This window comes from Vicia villosa, linkage group LG3 (assembly GCF_029867415.1).
Source record: "Vicia villosa cultivar HV-30 ecotype Madison, WI linkage group LG3, Vvil1.0, whole genome shotgun sequence".
In the NCBI taxonomy this organism is placed as follows: Eukaryota; Viridiplantae; Streptophyta; class Magnoliopsida; order Fabales; family Fabaceae; genus Vicia; species Vicia villosa.
Window position 1 is genome coordinate 3,078,116 of NC_081182.1, and position 19,637 is coordinate 3,097,752.

General features: G+C 33.8%; 2 protein-coding genes and 1 long non-coding RNA gene across 7 annotated transcripts; 2 read left to right on the forward strand and 1 right to left on the reverse strand.

The window, feature by feature from the left end:
• The first annotated feature begins 553 nt into the window (after positions 1-553).
• On the forward strand, positions 554-5,880 carry LOC131660067 (uncharacterized). Of its 5 annotated transcripts, none has more exons than XR_009300689.1 (10): positions 554-807; positions 1,451-1,587; positions 1,703-1,801; positions 2,011-2,080; positions 2,205-2,235; positions 2,959-3,140; positions 3,647-4,045; positions 4,134-4,276; positions 5,326-5,406; positions 5,636-5,880. It is a non-coding gene; the product is annotated as an uncharacterized LOC131660067 (long non-coding RNA). The 5 variants fall into 5 exon arrangements; XR_009300688.1 differs by having other exon boundaries at positions 3,647-3,786; positions 3,874-4,276; XR_009300691.1 differs by having other exon boundaries at positions 3,647-3,786.
• A 1,992-nt stretch (positions 5,881-7,872) lies between these two features.
• LOC131660064 (protein JINGUBANG-like) lies at positions 7,873-9,249 on the reverse strand. Its single transcript, XM_058929191.1, has one exon. The coding sequence runs from the start codon at positions 9,235-9,237 to the stop codon at positions 7,873-7,875; it is 1,365 nt and encodes a 454-aa protein (XP_058785174.1). The 5' UTR covers positions 9,238-9,249.
• A 5,016-nt stretch (positions 9,250-14,265) lies between these two features.
• LOC131654759 (carotenoid 9,10(9',10')-cleavage dioxygenase 1-like) lies at positions 14,266-18,034 on the forward strand. Its single transcript, XM_058924694.1, has 11 exons — positions 14,266-14,484; positions 14,587-14,689; positions 15,760-16,199; positions 16,278-16,356; positions 16,433-16,514; positions 16,602-16,664; positions 16,749-16,887; positions 16,993-17,248; positions 17,322-17,371; positions 17,448-17,603; positions 17,702-18,034. The coding sequence occupies exons 1-11, from the start codon at positions 14,350-14,352 to the stop codon at positions 17,819-17,821; spliced, it is 1,623 nt and encodes a 540-aa protein (XP_058780677.1). The 5' UTR covers positions 14,266-14,349; the 3' UTR covers positions 17,822-18,034.
• Positions 18,035-19,637: the final 1,603 nt, after the last annotated feature.

The following is a 19,637-nucleotide window of genomic DNA, read 5'->3' on the forward strand; positions in this document are numbered from 1 at the left end:
TTTAATTAAAAAAAAATGAAAGAACAAAAACACCACATGAAAAAAAACACGCACACAGGTTAAAACGACTAAGTTTTTTTCTCCTCTTTCTCTCTAAACCTTTTCTTCTTCCTTTCTTCCTCCGTTTCTCCTCATCTAAATATAAAAAAGGCTTAATTACAATTTTGGTCCCCCTATTTTCTCGTATTCACGAAATTGGTTCCCCTATTTTAAATTTAAACAGTTTTGGTCCCCCTATTTTATATTTAAACAATTTTGGCCCCCTTTCTTACTTTTTCACTTAAAATTAACGATATTTTTACTTTTCGAATGACAAATTACTTGTAAAACATGACAAATCATCGTATATAAACTTATTATTGAATTTCATAAATAAAAATATAAGTTAATAAATAAAAAATCTCATCGATTTTCTTTGAAAAAACATGAGAGAGGGACTAAAACTGTTTAAATATAAAATAGGGGGACCAAAACTGTTTGAATTTAAAATAGGGGGACTAAATTCGTGAATCACACAAAATAGGGGGACCAAAACTGTAATTTAGCCTATAAAAAAAAAGCGAAAACATACCTACGTTTCTCCTCTAGCAAAATCAAAATCAAAATCGAAGCTTGTACTTCTCCGTTTTTGCTCTCGCAAAATCAATTTCTCGCAACTCTCGCAAAAATCGAAGCTCGTACTTCTCCGTTTCTACTCTTGCAAAATCAATTTCTCACAACTCTCGCAAAATCGAAGCTCGTACTTCTCTGTTTCTACTCTCGCAAAATCAATTTCTCACAACTCTCGCAAAATCAAAGCTCGTACAGGTTTGCATTCTTAAACCCTAAATCAATTTCTCTTCTCCGCTTCTTCGTTTCTCCTCGTCTTTGCATTGTTAACCCTAAATCAGTTTCTCTATTTTGCTTTGCATTGTTATCTTTTGGTAGGGTTTCATCGTATCCCGTATTTGTGTTTATTAGGGTTAGGTTTTATTGTGGTGATTTGAATCTGGTAACCTGATAGATTTTGTTAGGGATAAATTGTTTGATCCATGTTAAAAAGGTCTAATTTGGCTCTGTTGGAAGAGGGTAATGTGTATAATTTTTTTTTAAATTTTTGCTTCTCTTTTGTTGATTTTAGTTTGAGTTTAAGTTTTCATTGCTTTTTAGCATTGAGGCAACTGTTTTCACTGGTAGGGTTTGTGAGTAGTAAATAGTTTCATTGGTTACAAAGTGTTATTATTTTTGCTTGTTCGACATTTCCACTAGATGAATGATGTTCTATCAAGTGGCCTGCTTGCTGCTTCATTATTGATCTTTTTTTTTTTGTTAATAAACACTTTGATTAGCATATACACTCTGAATTGAATGTTAACAGAAATTGTTATATTATATACTGATCTTGTCTAGCATATCCATCCTATAAGTTGAATGTTCCTATTTATTGAATCGTTGGAAATCCATATGGCAGATTGTTGAAGTTTTATAGTTCATTGGTAAGAAAGAAGGTCTGCAACTTCCTCCTACTTTTGCTGCTCGCATAGCAAAGAAATCTAACCGGAATTTAAGGAGGGCCATATTGTCATCTGAGACTTGCCGTGTCCAACAGTAAGCTCCACTAGCTTTCAATTTAACATGGGATCCATAATCTCATATATTATTCTTTTATCAAAGCTTTAAGGAAAACTATTGATAGCCCTTATGCATATTGTCTTACTTGTAGGTATCCTTTAACTGACAAGCAAACAATTTCACCAATGGACTGGGAAGAATATATTTCTGAAATTGCATCTGACATAATGAAGGAACAGAGTCCAAAAAGGTGTACTTTTGATTCAGTTTGTAGTTTTCTCATCTTTCATGATTATCTAAAATGTTTCACTGAATCTTGTTAGTTTATGAATTGTATTAGGATATAGGATAAGGGGAGTTTGCTTGCATACCTACCTGATAGTGTTGTCAACTAATCTCTTGTTTTGATTACATACCATGCACATTTTTTCTCCCATATAATATGCTCTTTATGTTTAGGCTGTTTCAAGTTCGGGGAAAGCTGTATGAGTTGCTGATCAATTGCTTTCCTCCAGAGAAGTGTATCGTGGTGAATGGCATGGGAGTTTATTTACTTCATACATCAATTGTGATATTTATCATCTTTCATATTATGCTGCAAATAATATATTAACATATATACTTATAGCATGTCTCTACTTTTTGATTTGTAGGAAGTTGCTGTAACTCGACTTCAAAAGTAAGGTAAAAATGCATAATCTGGTTAGCATGTTGTTAGCACACATTTTGTGAGTCGATTAACTATTATGTCAGTCGAATGGTTATGTATATAAATTTGAAAAATTATGCATAGAAGTGTTAGTTAATTAGTTGCAAAGTGAGTTAATAATTCTGTTAATTAATTGGGATTTGGTTAGCATACATGTTGTGTATCTCAGTGTAAAATTCATTCAACTGATTTTATTCTATATCTTATTTTTTCACTTCCTAAAGGTTTTACTCGGTAGATTTCTAGCAATGTACATAAAGTTGTCGCTACAATTGCAATAAGTGAAAATACTGCATTAATTTTTCATTATAGAATGAGCTCATCATTCTCTTGGCATGAGATTCATGGCTTTACATTTGTTGAGTTTGTACTTGAAACTTAGTACCTCTCTCGATTAAATGATTTAGCAACAATGTGTCATCTTGATGAGGGTACTGTGAATTTTGATAGTGAAAGGGGTAAGAGAGTGTGTGGGTTGCAGGTGCCGTTGAGGGAGCAGGGGAATCAATATATCAATGAAAGGAGGTTGTGATGTCGTTATTGGATATACAATATGGAAGAAGAGCCTTGCAAACTTTCAGAGATGAAATAGAAATATGCAAATTGACAATCTTGTGGAATATGTTTGGCGAATAATTGAATAAAGTAATTTTTTTGTATTTTGCGATTTTGTTTCTGACGACCTTTTTTGTTTGCAGTTATGATATCAAATATATGGAAGAATTAAGATTTATGCGTCTGGAATTGTGATCTGATTATGCAGCAGCTGCAAGCTAAGGCTATCAATTCAGATAGGGCTGGTCTGGTGCAGCGAAAAAAGCCTACCCTTTTGCGGCTGAAATGCAATTCAGACACATCTCTTGCTTGTCCTCAAAATCAGGTAGGCATTGATATATGTATTCGAGATGAGAATGTGAGCTTTTGTTTATTGATCTATTTGATTGTGAAAGAAGCCAAGTAATTCATTATTTAATATATATTTTCCGAATTCATTATCAACTATGACTATTATCTATCAAATCGCAGACATTGTTAAGGATCTGTTCATCCATTGGGTATTCCTTAGGGTGATTCAATGTTTTTTTTTTACTATTATCATGTTCTGCTAGAGTACACTATTACTTTTGTTTTGTTACTTTCTTTAGAGAAGAAGGAAAGATATCAAACTAAATTGTTGAGTGTATCAATACATATTTGTTAAATGATGTCAAAAATTGGGCTTTTAGTGGTTAGAGATTCATAATGCTATTCAGTAGTTTCTGTTGCACTGTTGTCTGACAACACATGATCCCATGCTTAAGGTCTTTTCACATATGCATTCATAGCAAATAAACTTATAATTTTTATTACATCTTTCAAATTTATTTATCAATATTTCTATTGCAGGATTCATTGATGTTCTATTAAAGGACACAACTAAATTTAATGAGATGGGATACTGAGAGGTATTTATTAGTAGAACAGCTTTTTGATGTGATTTATAAGCATCTTGATCAGGGTAGCATGTCTAGCATTTCAATGCCAAGGTGAGTGTTTCTGTTTTTATCCATTTTATAATTTTAATGAAGAATCTTTTGGTAGTTTAAGATGATCCTAATGAACATTCTACTCAGGGGTGATGGAAATAAGAATGTTAAATCTGGAACTTTGAGTAGCTCACAACGTGGCTTAGTGGAACTTGAAGCGGTTTTATTTGTTTTGAGCAGGATACCCACTTAACTTTGGGCTTCTCTTTATCCTTAGTTACACTTGTGTTGAGATTGACATGATTTTACCATTTGCAAAGTTATTACCCAAGTGTTAAATTAGCTTGTCCAGTAGTTTCATAACTTATTTCATGTATCTTATTTAATTTTATGAATGTGATGTTCAGGACATTGCACAAGAAGCTGTGAAGAAGACAGAAAACTAGATGGATGTTTAAAAACTGACGAAAGCAGCACTGAGTCATTCTACCTGTTCATGAAGAATGGAAAGCCACTGCTAAATTTTTTTAAAGTCTCACTCATAAACCAGGTGACTATATTACCAAGTTAAAAATGATCAACACCTATTCTCTGGCTTGAGAAGAGTCTTAGATGTTAGAATACATGAGTTTGCCCAGACACATTAGAATTAGTAAAAGCTAGGGGCATGCACGAGTATGTACAAAATATCTCATAATATAAAAACTAATTAAATATCTTCACCCAACAACTAGATTGGGATATGTGATTAATGAAATGGTATCAAAGTCATTCCTAAACCTTATAACGACTTCCTACAGCCTTTCATAAAGGTAATCATACTACACATAATCTTCATTTAATTCATAACTTACTACGCTATTAATGTTTATCCCCATCCTAGTATCATTGTACTCCTTCAACTAATGAGAAATTTACAGTTTGTAGTCACTAGTTCTTTAAGACTCAATGTTGTACAAAATGTAAATGTAGATAGCACTAAGTCAACAATAGTTTTCAATCCCTTCATTTGGAATGGAGTATACATGCTACCTCCCTTCACATAAGCAAACATGGAAGATAGACCAAACCATAATTACAAACCAAAACAAATAACACCCTTTTAAATTTAATCTATTATGAGCTCATATACATGCACATTCACACATAAATGCGTGCATATATTTGTAAGATGATAATGAGCTTGCACATGCTACTGTCATAATTTAATCAAATAAAATTGAATGTATGTTGAAGCTACGTTTTGTGATGGGACTAAGTTAATCACAGTTAGTGACCAAATTTTTTGTGAAAATGGAAACCTTAAACTAGAACTAATTGGTTCTTTTCTTTTAGGTATGAACTTCATTAATTGGAAACCTTAACCATAGACAACTAAGAAATTCTTGAGTATTTTCACCCAAAAGACAACTTAGATATTTTCTTTTCTTTTCATTCTCAGTGCTTAGTTATTCCATTAATGTCAAGAGCAAGCTTGATTAAATAAATTAATTTGAGTTTTCTAGTTATCTACTTTGTAAGTCATTTCATAATGTCAAGAGAAATGTTTGTGTTTTTGTGTGTTCCCACTAAGTAAATTGACTTTTTGGTATTTGGTAGGTACTTTGATCCTGCCAGGTTTCTCTGCACTGACAGTGTGCAGTTGAGAAGTATGATGGGTGAAACAGCTATGTTGCATTGGTAAATATTCTTCATGATCATGGTCCTGTATATTTAGGATTGGATCTGCCCTTTTAAATAAATGTTGGATTATCATTGCCTATTTTTTAAATCTGAGTTTAATATAAATAATTATCCACATGGTGTTTGTTGAAATGTCTCTACAAGTTTGGCTATGATTTGTTGAAATTATTTTCCTGTTTTTGTATTTGACTAAGCAAGCTTACTTTGTTTTGAAAACATTTTTCAGATGGGAGCCCGACCGGATGTTCAGAACGAAGTTCTTTGTTGTTTTGCCCTTCCAGCTAGATAGCATGGAGATTTGTTATATTTTAAGTTGTTGTGAAATATATATTTACAGTTTAGCTAATCATGAACCAACCACTCATAGGATGTCATAAAAAGATGTTTGAATTCTGTCATGAACCTACTTGTCTTTGTTCAACATTACCAAAACTCATTCAAAACAATTGTCAACAATAGATATTTGTATCATTTGATGCAGCTGGTAATAGTTATTGGTTTATATATATATATATATATATATATATATATATATATATATATATATATATATATATATATATATATATATATATATATATATATATATATATATATATATATATATATATATATATATATATATACATACATATAATGATACAGAAATAAACGGTGGAAAGATAAATGGTTTAGAAAGCATAACATTTAACAACGGTTTTAGATAGGTGGTCATAACCAAACCGTGGCTATATCTTGAACCAATACTGTGTCGTAAACGTTAAATTGAAACCGTGGCTTTACCGTATAGCCACAGTTTTGCAGTCATGGCAAATACAAACCGCGGCCTTAATAGAGCTACCTAAATCGTGGCCCAAAAAAGCCACGGTTGTCAAAAAGGCGTGGTCTATACCAAAAAACCGTGGACTTTACTTTTGGCCACGGCCGTATACTCCACCGTTGGATTTCCGTGGCCGAATCGTGGCCTCAGCGTTACGCCACGATTATTTTGCATAAAGCCTCGGTTTTCTGGGCGTGGTAGGAGGCCTTTTTTTCTGTAGTGTAATTTAATTATTTTCCTTGAACAGGAAGATGTAGGAGGCTTAATACATCATCAAGTGTGATAAACATCACACCGATCGAAAGATGAAATGACGACGTCTCTGCGTGCCATCTCTCTACAAAAGCAGACAGATGCCGAAGACACGTGAACACGTGAAGACGACCCCTCACAAGCAAAAGAAGTCTCTCCGACTGCAGGTCGCGAGGGTCTAGCCTTCTCCCTTTAAACGAAAGCATGTTAGGACACTCTACCATGTCTTAATCTTTCGTGGTTGTTAGACTTTTTTCTTCCCGTAATCAAACAAGCATAACAAAGAGATGTTTTAACATGAAAATAGAAACAAGCCAAACCAAAAAACAAAGCATAACTTAGAGATATCATAACATAAAATCAGATAACTGGCTATTATAGATTCCATTCTCCAGACTAAGGGTCTGGATTGTATAATCCAAACTACACAAAGACAAACATGCAAATAAGAAAGCATAACATGCAAACCCTAGGCTCTAGTGCTCAAAATCTTAATGCAAGACAGTTCAAGACAAATACAAATGACATATCTATTATATTTAAGCCTAAAGTATCACGTATAAATTATTTAGGTAATGTATGCATGCAAAATCAAAAAAGGAAAGAGATTGAGCAACTTACTAATACAATGGAGAGGAACTTCAAATAAGTGCAATGTCCTGGAGTAGAGACGCGATAAGCTTCAATGCAATAGATAAAAGCTATGGGAATGCTTGAAATGATGAACCAAGATCTGTAAACGCAAATGAGGACCTAGGTCAACGGTGAAAGATACTTGTGTTGTGGGAAGGAGATGAAAGATACCACTATGGGAAGGGATAATATTTTATAAATGTGGGCTTTTGCCGTTTATTACCACGAAAAAAACAATTAAAAAGGTAACACTAATCATCATTTTAATTACTTTCTCTCATTCTTGGCCTTGGATTTGGAAGCTTTGACCTCTTGAAGAATACCAAGTTTTTATTTTGTCTCATCAATCACAATCCGACCTCTACTCTTTCCATGTTGCATCATCTTAATTTGACATCTTCAGATTTTATGCACCCATATTGGTTTTGAGAGATAGATATTCATTCATTGTGGTCAAGATTGTATTGACTCAAAAAACCACTGATTTTCTGATTCTTGTTTGTATACAACTTAGGATGGAATCAGTTGATACAAGTGGAATGTCAGGAACTCGATACAATATTTTAGGCAGATATGGAATCTATCTAATTTTTAACAAATAAAAGAGTGTTCAAAAGATTGAGATAGAAAATGTGTTCCATTTTGATAGATGAATCAATGGAGAACAAAACGTAGTCATTGTTAGCATACACAAGAACAGAACATAAACATGTTACAAACAAAAACCACAATGTAAGTTATCCATCATTATCCTAGGATCACTGAAAAGGACTACTACCCTGAAGTTTCTTCTCAACCCAAGAAGGTGACAAAACAGGACTCATATCATATTCCCTAATCTTCTTCACTCTCCCTTCACACTTTTCACCAACAACATCCAAACACACATTCTCATCCTCACAAAAAACCTTAATCCTCCAAACCTTAAACGTCTGGTCCAAACTCCCACTATAAACCAAAAACCCTACAACAACCTTTTCCATCTCAAGACAAGCAGCCAAACACCTCACAGGTCCTCTATGTCCATCCAAAACAGCCAAACACTCATGATAACAGCTCCCTTCTTCCCTCCTCCAAACTCGTATCGTCGTATCCTCCGAGCCACTAAACACCATGTTGTTCCCTACTGTCACAACGCAAAGTACCGCGAATCGATGACCCTGCAGAAACCCTCCATGGTTGAACCTATAACATAGCCTCTCCTTCTCCCAGAAGTTTATCATTCCATCTGATGTTCCTGAGTAGAGAAAACAATGGTTGAAGGATGAACTCAATGCTAGTGTGTTCACTGGTGAAGGTTGGAACTTTAGTGTCATTGTTAATGTGTGTGAGTTTTCTGTGTATACCCTTCTCCATATTTTCACTGATCCATCAGAAGAACACGTGAAAACGCAACCGTCATCTTGGTTCACCAATACAGCATTTACATGATCTTCATGTGCTAGAAATGAGTCTATGCATTTTCCATCAGAGATTCTCCAAGCTTTTACTGTTCTGTCATGAGAGCCGGTGTATAACAAGCCTTCTGAATGGTAATACGCCATGCAAGAAATGGTTTCTTTGTGTTTGTAATTGTTTGAGTTGTTGTTTTTCGTTCGGTTGAAGTTAAGAAAAGAGTTGTTTTTGCGTTTCGGAAGAGTAGCTACTTTCTTGGATTTGAAATTCTCTGAGACACTGAAGTTCCATATTCTGATTTTATGATCTTTGTGTGAGGTGAAAACCATGTTGTTATAAGCTAAAATGGCGCGAACCTCGCCGGAGTTTGATTTTAGATAGCCTTTGTCCATGCAATCCGGCTGCTTCCAAACACGAATTCGACTACTGTTGGATCCTGTAAAGATGAATCCTTTCGAAGCTGCGATGGAGTAGATGTTTCCTTCGTGGCGATGGAGGGATGCGATGCAATGGTAGAGCAATGAAGGGGGAGGTGATGGAAGGTGAGAGAGTGTCCATGGTGATTGTGGAAAAATGGAAGGTCTTGGTGGGCTGAACTGAAGATCTTGGTCGTTTGTTTCTCTGTGAGTTTGGATTTGGAGACGGAGGTGGATGTTGGGGGATTCTGGTTGGTCTGGTTTTTCTTTGTCCATTAAGGTGAGGAGTGTTCGGTTTCCATAAAAATCCATGGTGGTACTAATGACAACATGCATGGTGAGAAGTGTAGATTGTATTGTGGTAGTTTTAAAATGTTGGAAAGGTTTGGTTGATGGGTGGTGTATTTATGAAAGTATAAATGTTTTTCAATTGTGAAATGAATCTAGTCCTTTCTTCCATATCTTAGAATTTGGGTTCCACGTCTTAGACTAGATATTTGGATCATCACTTGAGTGGTCCGATAGCAAAAATCTGATAGTAGGTGGATCATCTAACTTTGAATATGCATTGATAATATAATTGTGATTTGTTTGGGTTGAAGTAAGTGAAAATATGGGTGACAAAACGGGTATGATTTGTCGGACATGCTTACATTTTTCGTGGGACAAATCAAAGTTATAAACCGCACTCTCTAATGCGACGCTCCACCATGTTTTTTTTTTTTGCAGACAGGGACATTAACATGAATTTTTATATTTTTTAGACTTTAGAAATATAGTGTTTGCGTGCTCGTCTTATCTCACCCTCAGTTTTTTAGGACGGATCAAAGTTTTAGACCAATACTTTCAACTATATCGTCCTGCTCCACCTCATTTTTGCAACCTTTTGCGGAACAGGTCTATACTGGAGCTTATAAATAGATAGGGTGGTTCTAATCATTATTGTGAAGGTGGCCAACTTTAAGAGAGACTTTTTAATTCAATTGATATGGGTGGTAAAGTTTTTAATGTTGAGTATTAAATTTTTAAGATTTTGTTACTTGTTGTGCAAAATGTAGTAACTACATACATGCTAGCTAGCTCATTTTAGTTGAATTTTAAATGAATGTTGTAAGTAGTAACTTCAAAATTGCTTGACATTATATTATTATCACAAGAACAAATGTTATGGGACAGTTTGTGTTACTAAATCAATGTAAAGAGTTTGGTGAATAACAGTTGGCTGCAATTGATGTGGAGCACCAATTAATTGCCTCTTCAATTGTTTTTCTTCAAGAGGAAGGAAGGCTAAAATAGTACTAGTATGTAACACAAGGAATTTCAATAAGAAATAATAGTATTTATAGGATTAATAAATTCTTATAAATTTTGAATGTAATTCATTTTTTTATGCTGGTTCTGTTTGGTGGTAGAGCATGGAGGGGATGACTTATATGTTTAGATGTTTGGTTTAGTTTTTTTTTTTTAGGTGATGGAGGTAAAAGAGAGGGGAGTAAAAGCCAATTTTAGCTCTCCTATGAAGATGGATGATTTAGATTGGGTTATAAATGATATTCTTTTTAAATTCCACCGATGCATCATGTCTCTAATGTTTTTTTTTTTTTTCTTTCTTGAGAGCTCCTATGGAAATATAGAATTAATTTGATATTTGATAGACTTTTTTTATTATCACATTTACTTTTTGTTTCGGACTTATGACAAAGTTCAATCCGTCTAAAATTGAATCAAATCACCTATGTTTTAAGAAATAGGATGGATCAAGCAATATACACATTCTAAAGATATACTTGATTAGGAATGACCATCCCTTGAAGAGTGTTACATGATGGAACATATTGAATATATCTCATAAAAGGCTTTAGGGCTCTTACACCCTAAACACATACTATAAGGTTGATTCATATTCAATTACACACTATTATAAGTCTTAAATTTCATTTCACGATATTTATTGACTTAATAGTCTCAGTGTTTGTAGGTACACCCCCACCTTCAAGAACCACATATCAATGATATTTCTCTAACATTTACCAGTATCCATATCTTTTAAGTACGATCATATTATTTGGCTTAGTATATGGGAAACATGCTTAGCAATTTTAATTTTTTCTCTCTAATTTTTTGGTGAACCTGTGACAAACCTAAGCTGTTGACAAAAATCCCCAGTCATGACGCCCCCTGGCAAACGAAGGCGTATGGACTGTCTCCCAATAATAGGATGGCGTGAATGTGTCGCTCTAATTTCTAGAATCTCTCGTGCAACCACGACGAGTAAGAGTTCCTTGCCCTACTCGAAGGATACTTTCTTAGGGTGATATCTGATAAATCTTTTTATCATCACACTCATTTTTTGTTTCGGACTAGGCCAAAATTCAATCCGCTCGAAATCAAGTCACCTAAATCTTTAGAAATATGACAAACTAGGGAATGAATACGCCTTATTGGCACGCGTTATTATGGCTTACCGGCCTGTGGAGAACTTCAAATGATAAAATGTACTCGATCCTCTGAGCCAATTGACCAAGATAAGGTTTTAGGGCTCTTAAACACCATACCTGTATTATAAATTTACACACAATTCAAACTCAAGCACAAACTATTTTAAATTCTAAATCTCACACTCACTATCTATGCCTACTAGATTGTCTTAAGTGTTTGCAGACACACACATACACACACACACCCTTCGAGAACCGCATATCAATAATTTCGTCAAATGTTCACCAATATCCAAATCTTATAGGTTCAATCATATCATTTGGCACTATTTGTCGAAAACCAATTTAGTGTTTCCACCTTTTGTTTTCTATCTAATCGTAAACCCATGACAAACTTGAGCTATGGCCACCGATGTACATTGGCAAGTGTAGGCTAGGAAGTATCCAAAATAAGAAAGATTAACATGACTAATCCACCCTTTGTCTTGAAGATCTCATCCAACCACAATGAGGAAGGGTTTCTTGCCCTACTCAGAAGATACTTCCTTATGGTATGAAGACTCTTGAGGTCTCACTCAATAACGACAAAGCATTAACCTTCCCCAGGATCTGCTGATGGATATCTAGAGAAATTCTAAGGTCGTCTTGAAGTAAAACAAATATATGGAGTGAGTAGAGACTGGTGAAATGGGAATAAAAACCTAGCTCGCCCCGCTAAGGTGGCGAATTTGCGGCGGCAAGCTTGCCCGTCTATTTTTTTAATTGATTAATAGGCTTTTTTACATTTCAATTAGAATTTTCATAGTTTTTAGAATAATTTTTTACAAAGCATCTTTTTAACAAGTTTTACTTAAAAAATATTGCATATATTTACAAATAAATGTATAAAATAAAACCATCAAAAATTGAAATTACTAGAATTAACTAAAAAAGAGTATGTTTTGGCGGAGCGGTGAACTTTGGCGGGCGACAGACTTTGGTGGGACGAGCTATGGTGGACGGCGGGTTTTGGTGGAGTGGGCTTTGGCAAGCGGAAGACCCAAAATTCCAACTCAACCCGCCATTTTTTGGTGGGTGCGCGGGCCGACCCGGCGGGCCACGACCCGTTTTACACCCCTATATGGAAGTACATAGGGCATGGATGCGGCGATGACTACCTGTTCAAATAGTGTCTCCGCTCTCCCTTTCGTAAAAGGGTTTAGTGTCGTCGTTCACCCATTGAATTAATGATTATATATTGTTCTCAAAGATCTCCAGAAATCCTTAGGATATAATTGTACGAGGGAAGTATTGATCCCAACTAACACATAGAAATTGTGGATATCATCCTCGTATTTTGCAATGCAAGAGGACCCATCAAAAGAAATTCACCAGTCTTCACCATGAAAGAAGGGGTAATGACATGGGGGATTGTGGAGATTTAAAAATTGTTGGTTAAAATAATTTTTTGAAGGAAAATTTGAGTTTATAAACATTTGCAAAACAAACAAGTAAATAAGCAGCGGAATAAAGAGATAGATGGAAAAATTAAGGAAAAATAAATGAAAAGTAAAAGAGATAAGGGAAAGGGAAAGACACCAGAGATTTATACATGTTCAACCTAAACACTTGAACTATTACTGTCTCTTAGAAATCTTTTTAAGTGTTTCCACACTATCTTTTACAAGAATTTGAAAATTTTCAATGGCTAAATTCTAATCAAACAAGAAATAAAAGTTTTGATTAGATATCCTCTGAACCGAAATGGAGTTTTAAGAGGTTTTACACGAGCTAACCTCCAAATTGGGATGAAATTTTACACAGGCTAATCTCAAACCAAGCTGAGATTTTAAAAAACATGATCTCAAACCATGATGATATTTTACACGGACTATTCTCGAACTAATATAGATTTTACACATGTCTGAGCTCAAGAACCTTTGTGGATATTTTGATGGATGGTCTTCACAAGCAAAATGAAAGCTTTTGTAGCAGGTCAAACTCACAAAACAAATTGAGACTTCCTAAAACAATCTCAAAACCAAATAAGAGCTTTTACTAGTTTAACTCGCAACAAAAACTATTTATTATTGGCTTGAGTAGTTTAATAGTCATTTTGAATACTTCATGGTGGATGGAATTTGTTTTCTATAGAATCTATTATTGGCTTGAGTAGTTGAATAGCCATACCGAAGTTGGTTTTGCTGCACTGAATCTGTATACTCACGGTCCAAGGTTGATGCAACCCTCATCAGCACGCCATACACTAGAAAATGCCACGTGGATTGATGTTATGATTCATTTAAATTTCGAGTTAATAAATGTAAGACTAAAGCTAACACGTGCTTCAAAGACAGAAGTTATGACTTATTTATAAAAATATTCTCTTGAAATGCGTGTATTTAATTTCTTGAAAGCTACACAATTTAAGATAAAATTTTTAATTGTAGTATTTTTAACTTGTGCCCTAAGGACACAAGTTAACAAGACCCTAAATGTAATTATCATTATCATGAGCTCAATCATATAGGCTCCAACTATTTCACCAAAGTTGTATTATTAATTATCTATTGTTTCTAACTTACAATCATGAAATGTGAACTTGCAATATTGGTGTGTTCTTATAACCTCTAAAAAATTAGATATTTATTTTTGAAAACATGTGCATACGCCAAAAACCGGATTTCACCTAGCGCTGTATACAGATGCCTTTCTTTTCTCTTTTATTTTGTTACAAGTTGCTTCTCTTTTCCACATGCAAAAGTACATTTTTCATGCATTTTCTATTTTACATCAAATCATCACTTTTTCCTTCTATTTTTAAATACACCACTAGTTAATTACTTACATTCATTCTATAAATAGAGATCAATTTTTTTAAATTGTACACATAATTAAACCTATATAGGTTATGGCGATTTCATATAATAATAATAATGCATTTATAGTAAATTGCTCCATTGACAAAAGACCCTTCCATGTCTCAGAAAATTCTCGTCACCATAACATGAGATCATTCCTACCTCAAGTATCTTTGCAATTTGATGTTGCCAAAACAGTGAAAAATAGTGTAGCAAAGTTAGTTGATGTTTTTGTGGATTCGTTCTTTGTATTCATTGACAAGCCATTGCTTCCATCTAAGGTATAGATTTCTTGTTTCTTCAAACAAAGACACAACACACACAATAATTTATTTTTTAAAATATTTAAATTGTGTTGTTATGTTGTGTTAAACGTTGTGCAGAGTAACTTTGCTCCCGTGGAAGAGTTGAGGGAAGCCATAATTGTTAGTAGCATCCAAGGACAAATTCCAAAGGATTTTCCAGAGGGTGTCTATATTAGAAATGGTTAGAATTCTTTTTAACTTTATTATATATGCATGTTCTGTTTAAGATCTAGATAAGTACTAGTTTTAATTGGTTTTAAGAAGTTTTAGTAAAAGGATGAAGGGTTTTAAAAAAAAATTGTGTCTATGAACATTGTCTTAATATTACAAGACTTTGTCTTTTTTCATTTATATTTTATTGACAAAAATACAAGATAAAACATTAATCGTGTGATCATGCGAACTTTCATAGCTTAAATTTCTTTTTGATTTAACTTTATTTAGCTCTTCCAACAAGAATTAGAATATTTTGACTTATACTTGCTTATTGACTCTGATGATGCTTGTAACTTAGACTTTTTTATTTTGTTGTCATTACCAAAATCTTTAGAAGACATTTACTTGTAAAACGCATAGAATCACACTTGCATTCAACATTCTCGTCCACCAAGTTGAACGAGACTCTGATACCCGTTGTTAGAAAAATAACAAACATAGAGAAAAAGAGGAACACAATACAAAAACATAACATAGAAACTCTAAAACCGAAAGAAAAAAAACCACGGCCGTTGTCAATAGACAACCAGAAAGTAACACTGTGTGAAAATTATTATAACACATAATATACCCTCAATTAACAGAGACCCAATACACTCATACCCTCCAAAACAAATATTTAACTATACTCACAATACTCTAATACAAGAGCATATGGGAACAAAGAAAGTCAAATACAAGCTTAAAATGCTTTTGACTAGTTGACTGGTGCATCTTATAAAAAAAAACTTGAATTCTATATATAATTTTAGACTCCTTCTTCCTTCACAAAAATAAACGATGTGAGACTTCTTCAACAAGTATATTTTTAACCAAACCCAACATTTGGTCCCCGATTCTATAAGTTTCAATTATAATGTTTTTAAAATCTCAAAATCAACAATCTCTTATTTTTCATCCAAATCAAATATTAAGACTTGCAACTTTTTTGCGATCGTTAAGCAATCCATCTTACTTTATGCTTTCTATAGGGATCAAGGACTTCCTTTATTTTTCAAACTCCTAACACTATCTACATACAAACATAATATGCAGGATCAAATCCACTTTTTGGAGGACTAAAATCAACAAATTCTATCTTTGGTAAGTCAAGTCACATTTGGGTGGAAGGAGAAGGAATGCTTCATGCATTGTATTTTCAAAAATCAAGTCATGGAGCCTGGAATATCATCTACAACAACAAACACGTCGAAACCGAAACATACAACCTCGAAAAACAAAGAAACAAGCCATTGTTTCTTCCTGCAGCAGAAGGCCATTCACTTGCCATTTTGTTTGCTTATCTACTGAACTGGTTGAGATCAGGCACAGTAAACAAATACCTGAGCAACACCAATGTGTTTGAGCATTCAGGAAAATTCTACTCAGTTGCTGAAAGTCACATGCCACAAGAGATTGATATATTTTCCTTGAAAACTTTGAACAATTGGGAACTCAGTGCAGCTTGGAATCGACCTTTTGCGAGTCATCCAAAGGTTTTTTTTTCTTATTACAATTTTAGCACTCTTTAATTGTTTCTTCACTCAGAAATTCTTTTTCATGTATCATCACAGAAAGCTCCAACTACAGAAGAGCTAGTTATATTTGGTTTCTCACCAACAAAACCTTATGTTGTGGTTGGAATTATTTCTGGTATGCTCTTGTTCTCTGCAAGAGAAAAAACTTGAAAAAAATTAGCTTCTTTATTAATCACTGACTTTTTTTTCAGCTGATGGAAGGAAGTTGGTTCATAAAGTTGATATCAAACTAAAGAGGTGTAGTCTTTGCCATGACATAGGTGTTACACAAAGGTAGCATTACAGACTATTAAGCTTTCTTGGAAAACAAGAAATCAAAATTGCATTGTAGAATATGTTTTCATGTGATTTTTCTTACAGGTACAATGTGATCATGGATTTTCCACTAACCATTGATCTTATGAGAGTTCTAAGAGGAGGACCGTGAGTTCATTTCATATCAATTGAATGCCTTCAATTTAGGGTATAGAAAAGTTAAGTAACTAAGATTCTCTTGTTTCAATGTAGATTAATGAAGTATGATAAGAAAGATTATGCAAGGATTGGGGTAATGCCGCGCTATGGTAATGCTGAGTCAATCAAATGGTTTGAAGTGGAACCTAATTGCACCTTTCATATTATCAATTCTTTTGAGGATGGAGATGAGGCAAGTTGTTATCCTGAAGTAATATTGTATAAGATTCATCTTCATATAAGTGCTTAAAGAAATAAGCTGAAAATTGAAGGTATGCCTAATTTTATCGATGAACAGGTTGTAGTGAGGGGCTGCAGATCACTTGACTCTTTAGTTCCTAAACCCGACCCGTGTTCGAAAGAATTTGACTGCTTATCTCGTTCTTACGAATGGCGGTTGAACATGCAAACCGGAGAGGTTAAGGAGAAAGATCTCTGTGGTGAGAAAGTAGTTTACATGGATTTTCCAATGATCAATGAAAACTTTGTTGGTATTAAGCATAGATATGCTTACACACAAGTAGTTGATCACATTGCAAGCTCTACCACTCAAGGTAACAATATAACTTGTAAGGTCATGTTTGGCTATGCTATTTTTTAACATGATTTTGCTTTTGTGTTATTTAGATGTGCAAAAGTATAGAGGTTTAGCAAAGCTATACTTTGAAGAAGAAATGGTAAAAAAATTGCTATAGCAAACTCCTTAGTAGCATTAGTTATGAATGTGATAACTTAGATTATTTTGTGAAGCAGGTAGAAAAAGATGAAGGTATAAAGGTGGGATATCATATGTTTGAGAAGAATACATATTGCAATGGAGCAGCCTTTGTGGCTAGAGATGGAGGAGTTGAAGAAGATGATGGTTGGATCATTACTTTTGTTCACAATGAGGATACTAACAAATCTCAAGTGGGTTTAGTAGTTTCTATTCTTGCAAATTGCAATTACTAATTGGAACATTAATTTTTTAACACATTAATAATTTTCTTCTTTTCATATTTTTTTAGGTTCATATAATAGATACAAAGAATTTCTGTGGTGAGACAGTTGCCAAAATTGAAATGCCTTGTAGAGTTCCATATGGATTCCATGGAGCTTTCATGCCAATCTTATTCCAAGATCAATAGTTCCATTTGTTTATATTACCATTATTTGAAAATGGACCTACTGTATTGTGTTAGTGGAGTAACTAAATAAACTTTGTTTTAGGTATATTAGGATTCATAGTGTTTTTTTTATATGTTTATCTAAACTGAAGCACTCATGATTCATAGGAGTTGTAGTTCCAAATAAGTTGTTGGTGGGTGATTCAAAATATAGTTGTTCAAGCCAACAATAGCGTGTGTGTAAAGAAAATAATAATAACAAATAGTTTAAACAAATTCCAACAATAATGAATAATCACAACCGACAAACAATCTAAATAAAGGCAAAGGAAGTAGAGGAACACACTGATATTTATTACTCAGTTCGATTCAAATAGATTTTTGTCTAGAAGAGAAACCAGCTCTACGATCCACAAAGTAAATATGTTGATTATGAGAGTTACAAAGTTACACGAAATTAACTTCTTAATATCTCTAAGAACATCCCCTAATTTTAGCTCCTTACGCTTTTCACACAACCCACAAGAAGCTCCGAAAAGAAATAATATGAAAAAAAACTCAAATTTTTCCCCTGATAAATCTTACAAACAAAGGTGTTTGTAATATGTTTCTCAATACAATAAATCTATTTTAAAAATTATTTAACCCTTAACTTTGAAGATGAAAGCTTATATTTTGTTCATATTTTGAGGCGCATGTCTTACACATGCTACACAAATCAATTTTACACATTCCATAAAAGCGGAAGAGATAGTAGAATATTTAATTTGTTTGATTGGATGTCAAAAAATTTTCCTTACATTTGAATTATTAAATTTGATATGATCTACAAAAGGTTATAGTCAGATTGAATATCCAAGCCCAAGTGTTGCACAGGCTTATAAAAGAAGGAGCCTAAACATAATGATAATGTAAAAAAAAGTTATTTTTCACAAGAGTCTTAGGGTTTTGGGAGTCTTTTTAGAGTATTGTGTTTTTGTGTGTCACTCATGTATCTTTTGATGCATTGAGGTTGACTGATTGTTCATTGTTATTTGTCAATCACTCATGACCTTTTAAGTAAAGAGTGTGTTGTGTGTAATTTTGGAAGTATGTCTTCTGTCAATTGTTATTGTTGTTGACAATCACAGGGGTGTAATTGAGAGAAGTGAGAGGGAGATCTCATATCTAGGAGTGTCCTAGGTAGAAGTTGTATAAGGTACTGATTAGGTGATAAGTTGTAAACTAGGATTGTTTAGCTTTGAACTAATACTATCATAGTAGAAAATGCACAAGATAGTGATTAGGTGATAAGTTGTAAAGTATGGTTGTTTAGCTTTGAACGAATACTATCATAGTAGAAGTTGCACAAGGTAGTGATTAGTTTTCTGTCAGCAGATGATGTTCTAACATCTGTATCTTTATTTGATGATGATAAGTCAGAAGATGAACCTAACACTGAGATAGTCAAACATGTGATTGCTCTCTAGAAGATGGACAAATGATGTAGAATCTTGTGATGAAAATGTCCTCTATGAAGATCTGATTGTGTCCTACAAGGATACTTGTGACAGGTGTGAAGAAATCCTTAAGGAAAAAGAAAATCAGAGAAAGATCATATCTGAATTGAGAATGAAAAAAAGGAACTTTTATGTACTAGCTCTCATATTCAATGTGAGATAACTCTCTTAAATTCCAAGCTTGAAAACATGACAAATTCCTTGAGAAGGATGAAAAATGGAACTGGTAGGATGAAAGAGGCTGAAGATACAAAAGTTACCTATCCATCTAGTAATCAACAAAAGAAAAGGTCGTAGAAAAGTGTTTTCCTTTTGAAAAGAAGAAAATGATCACCATG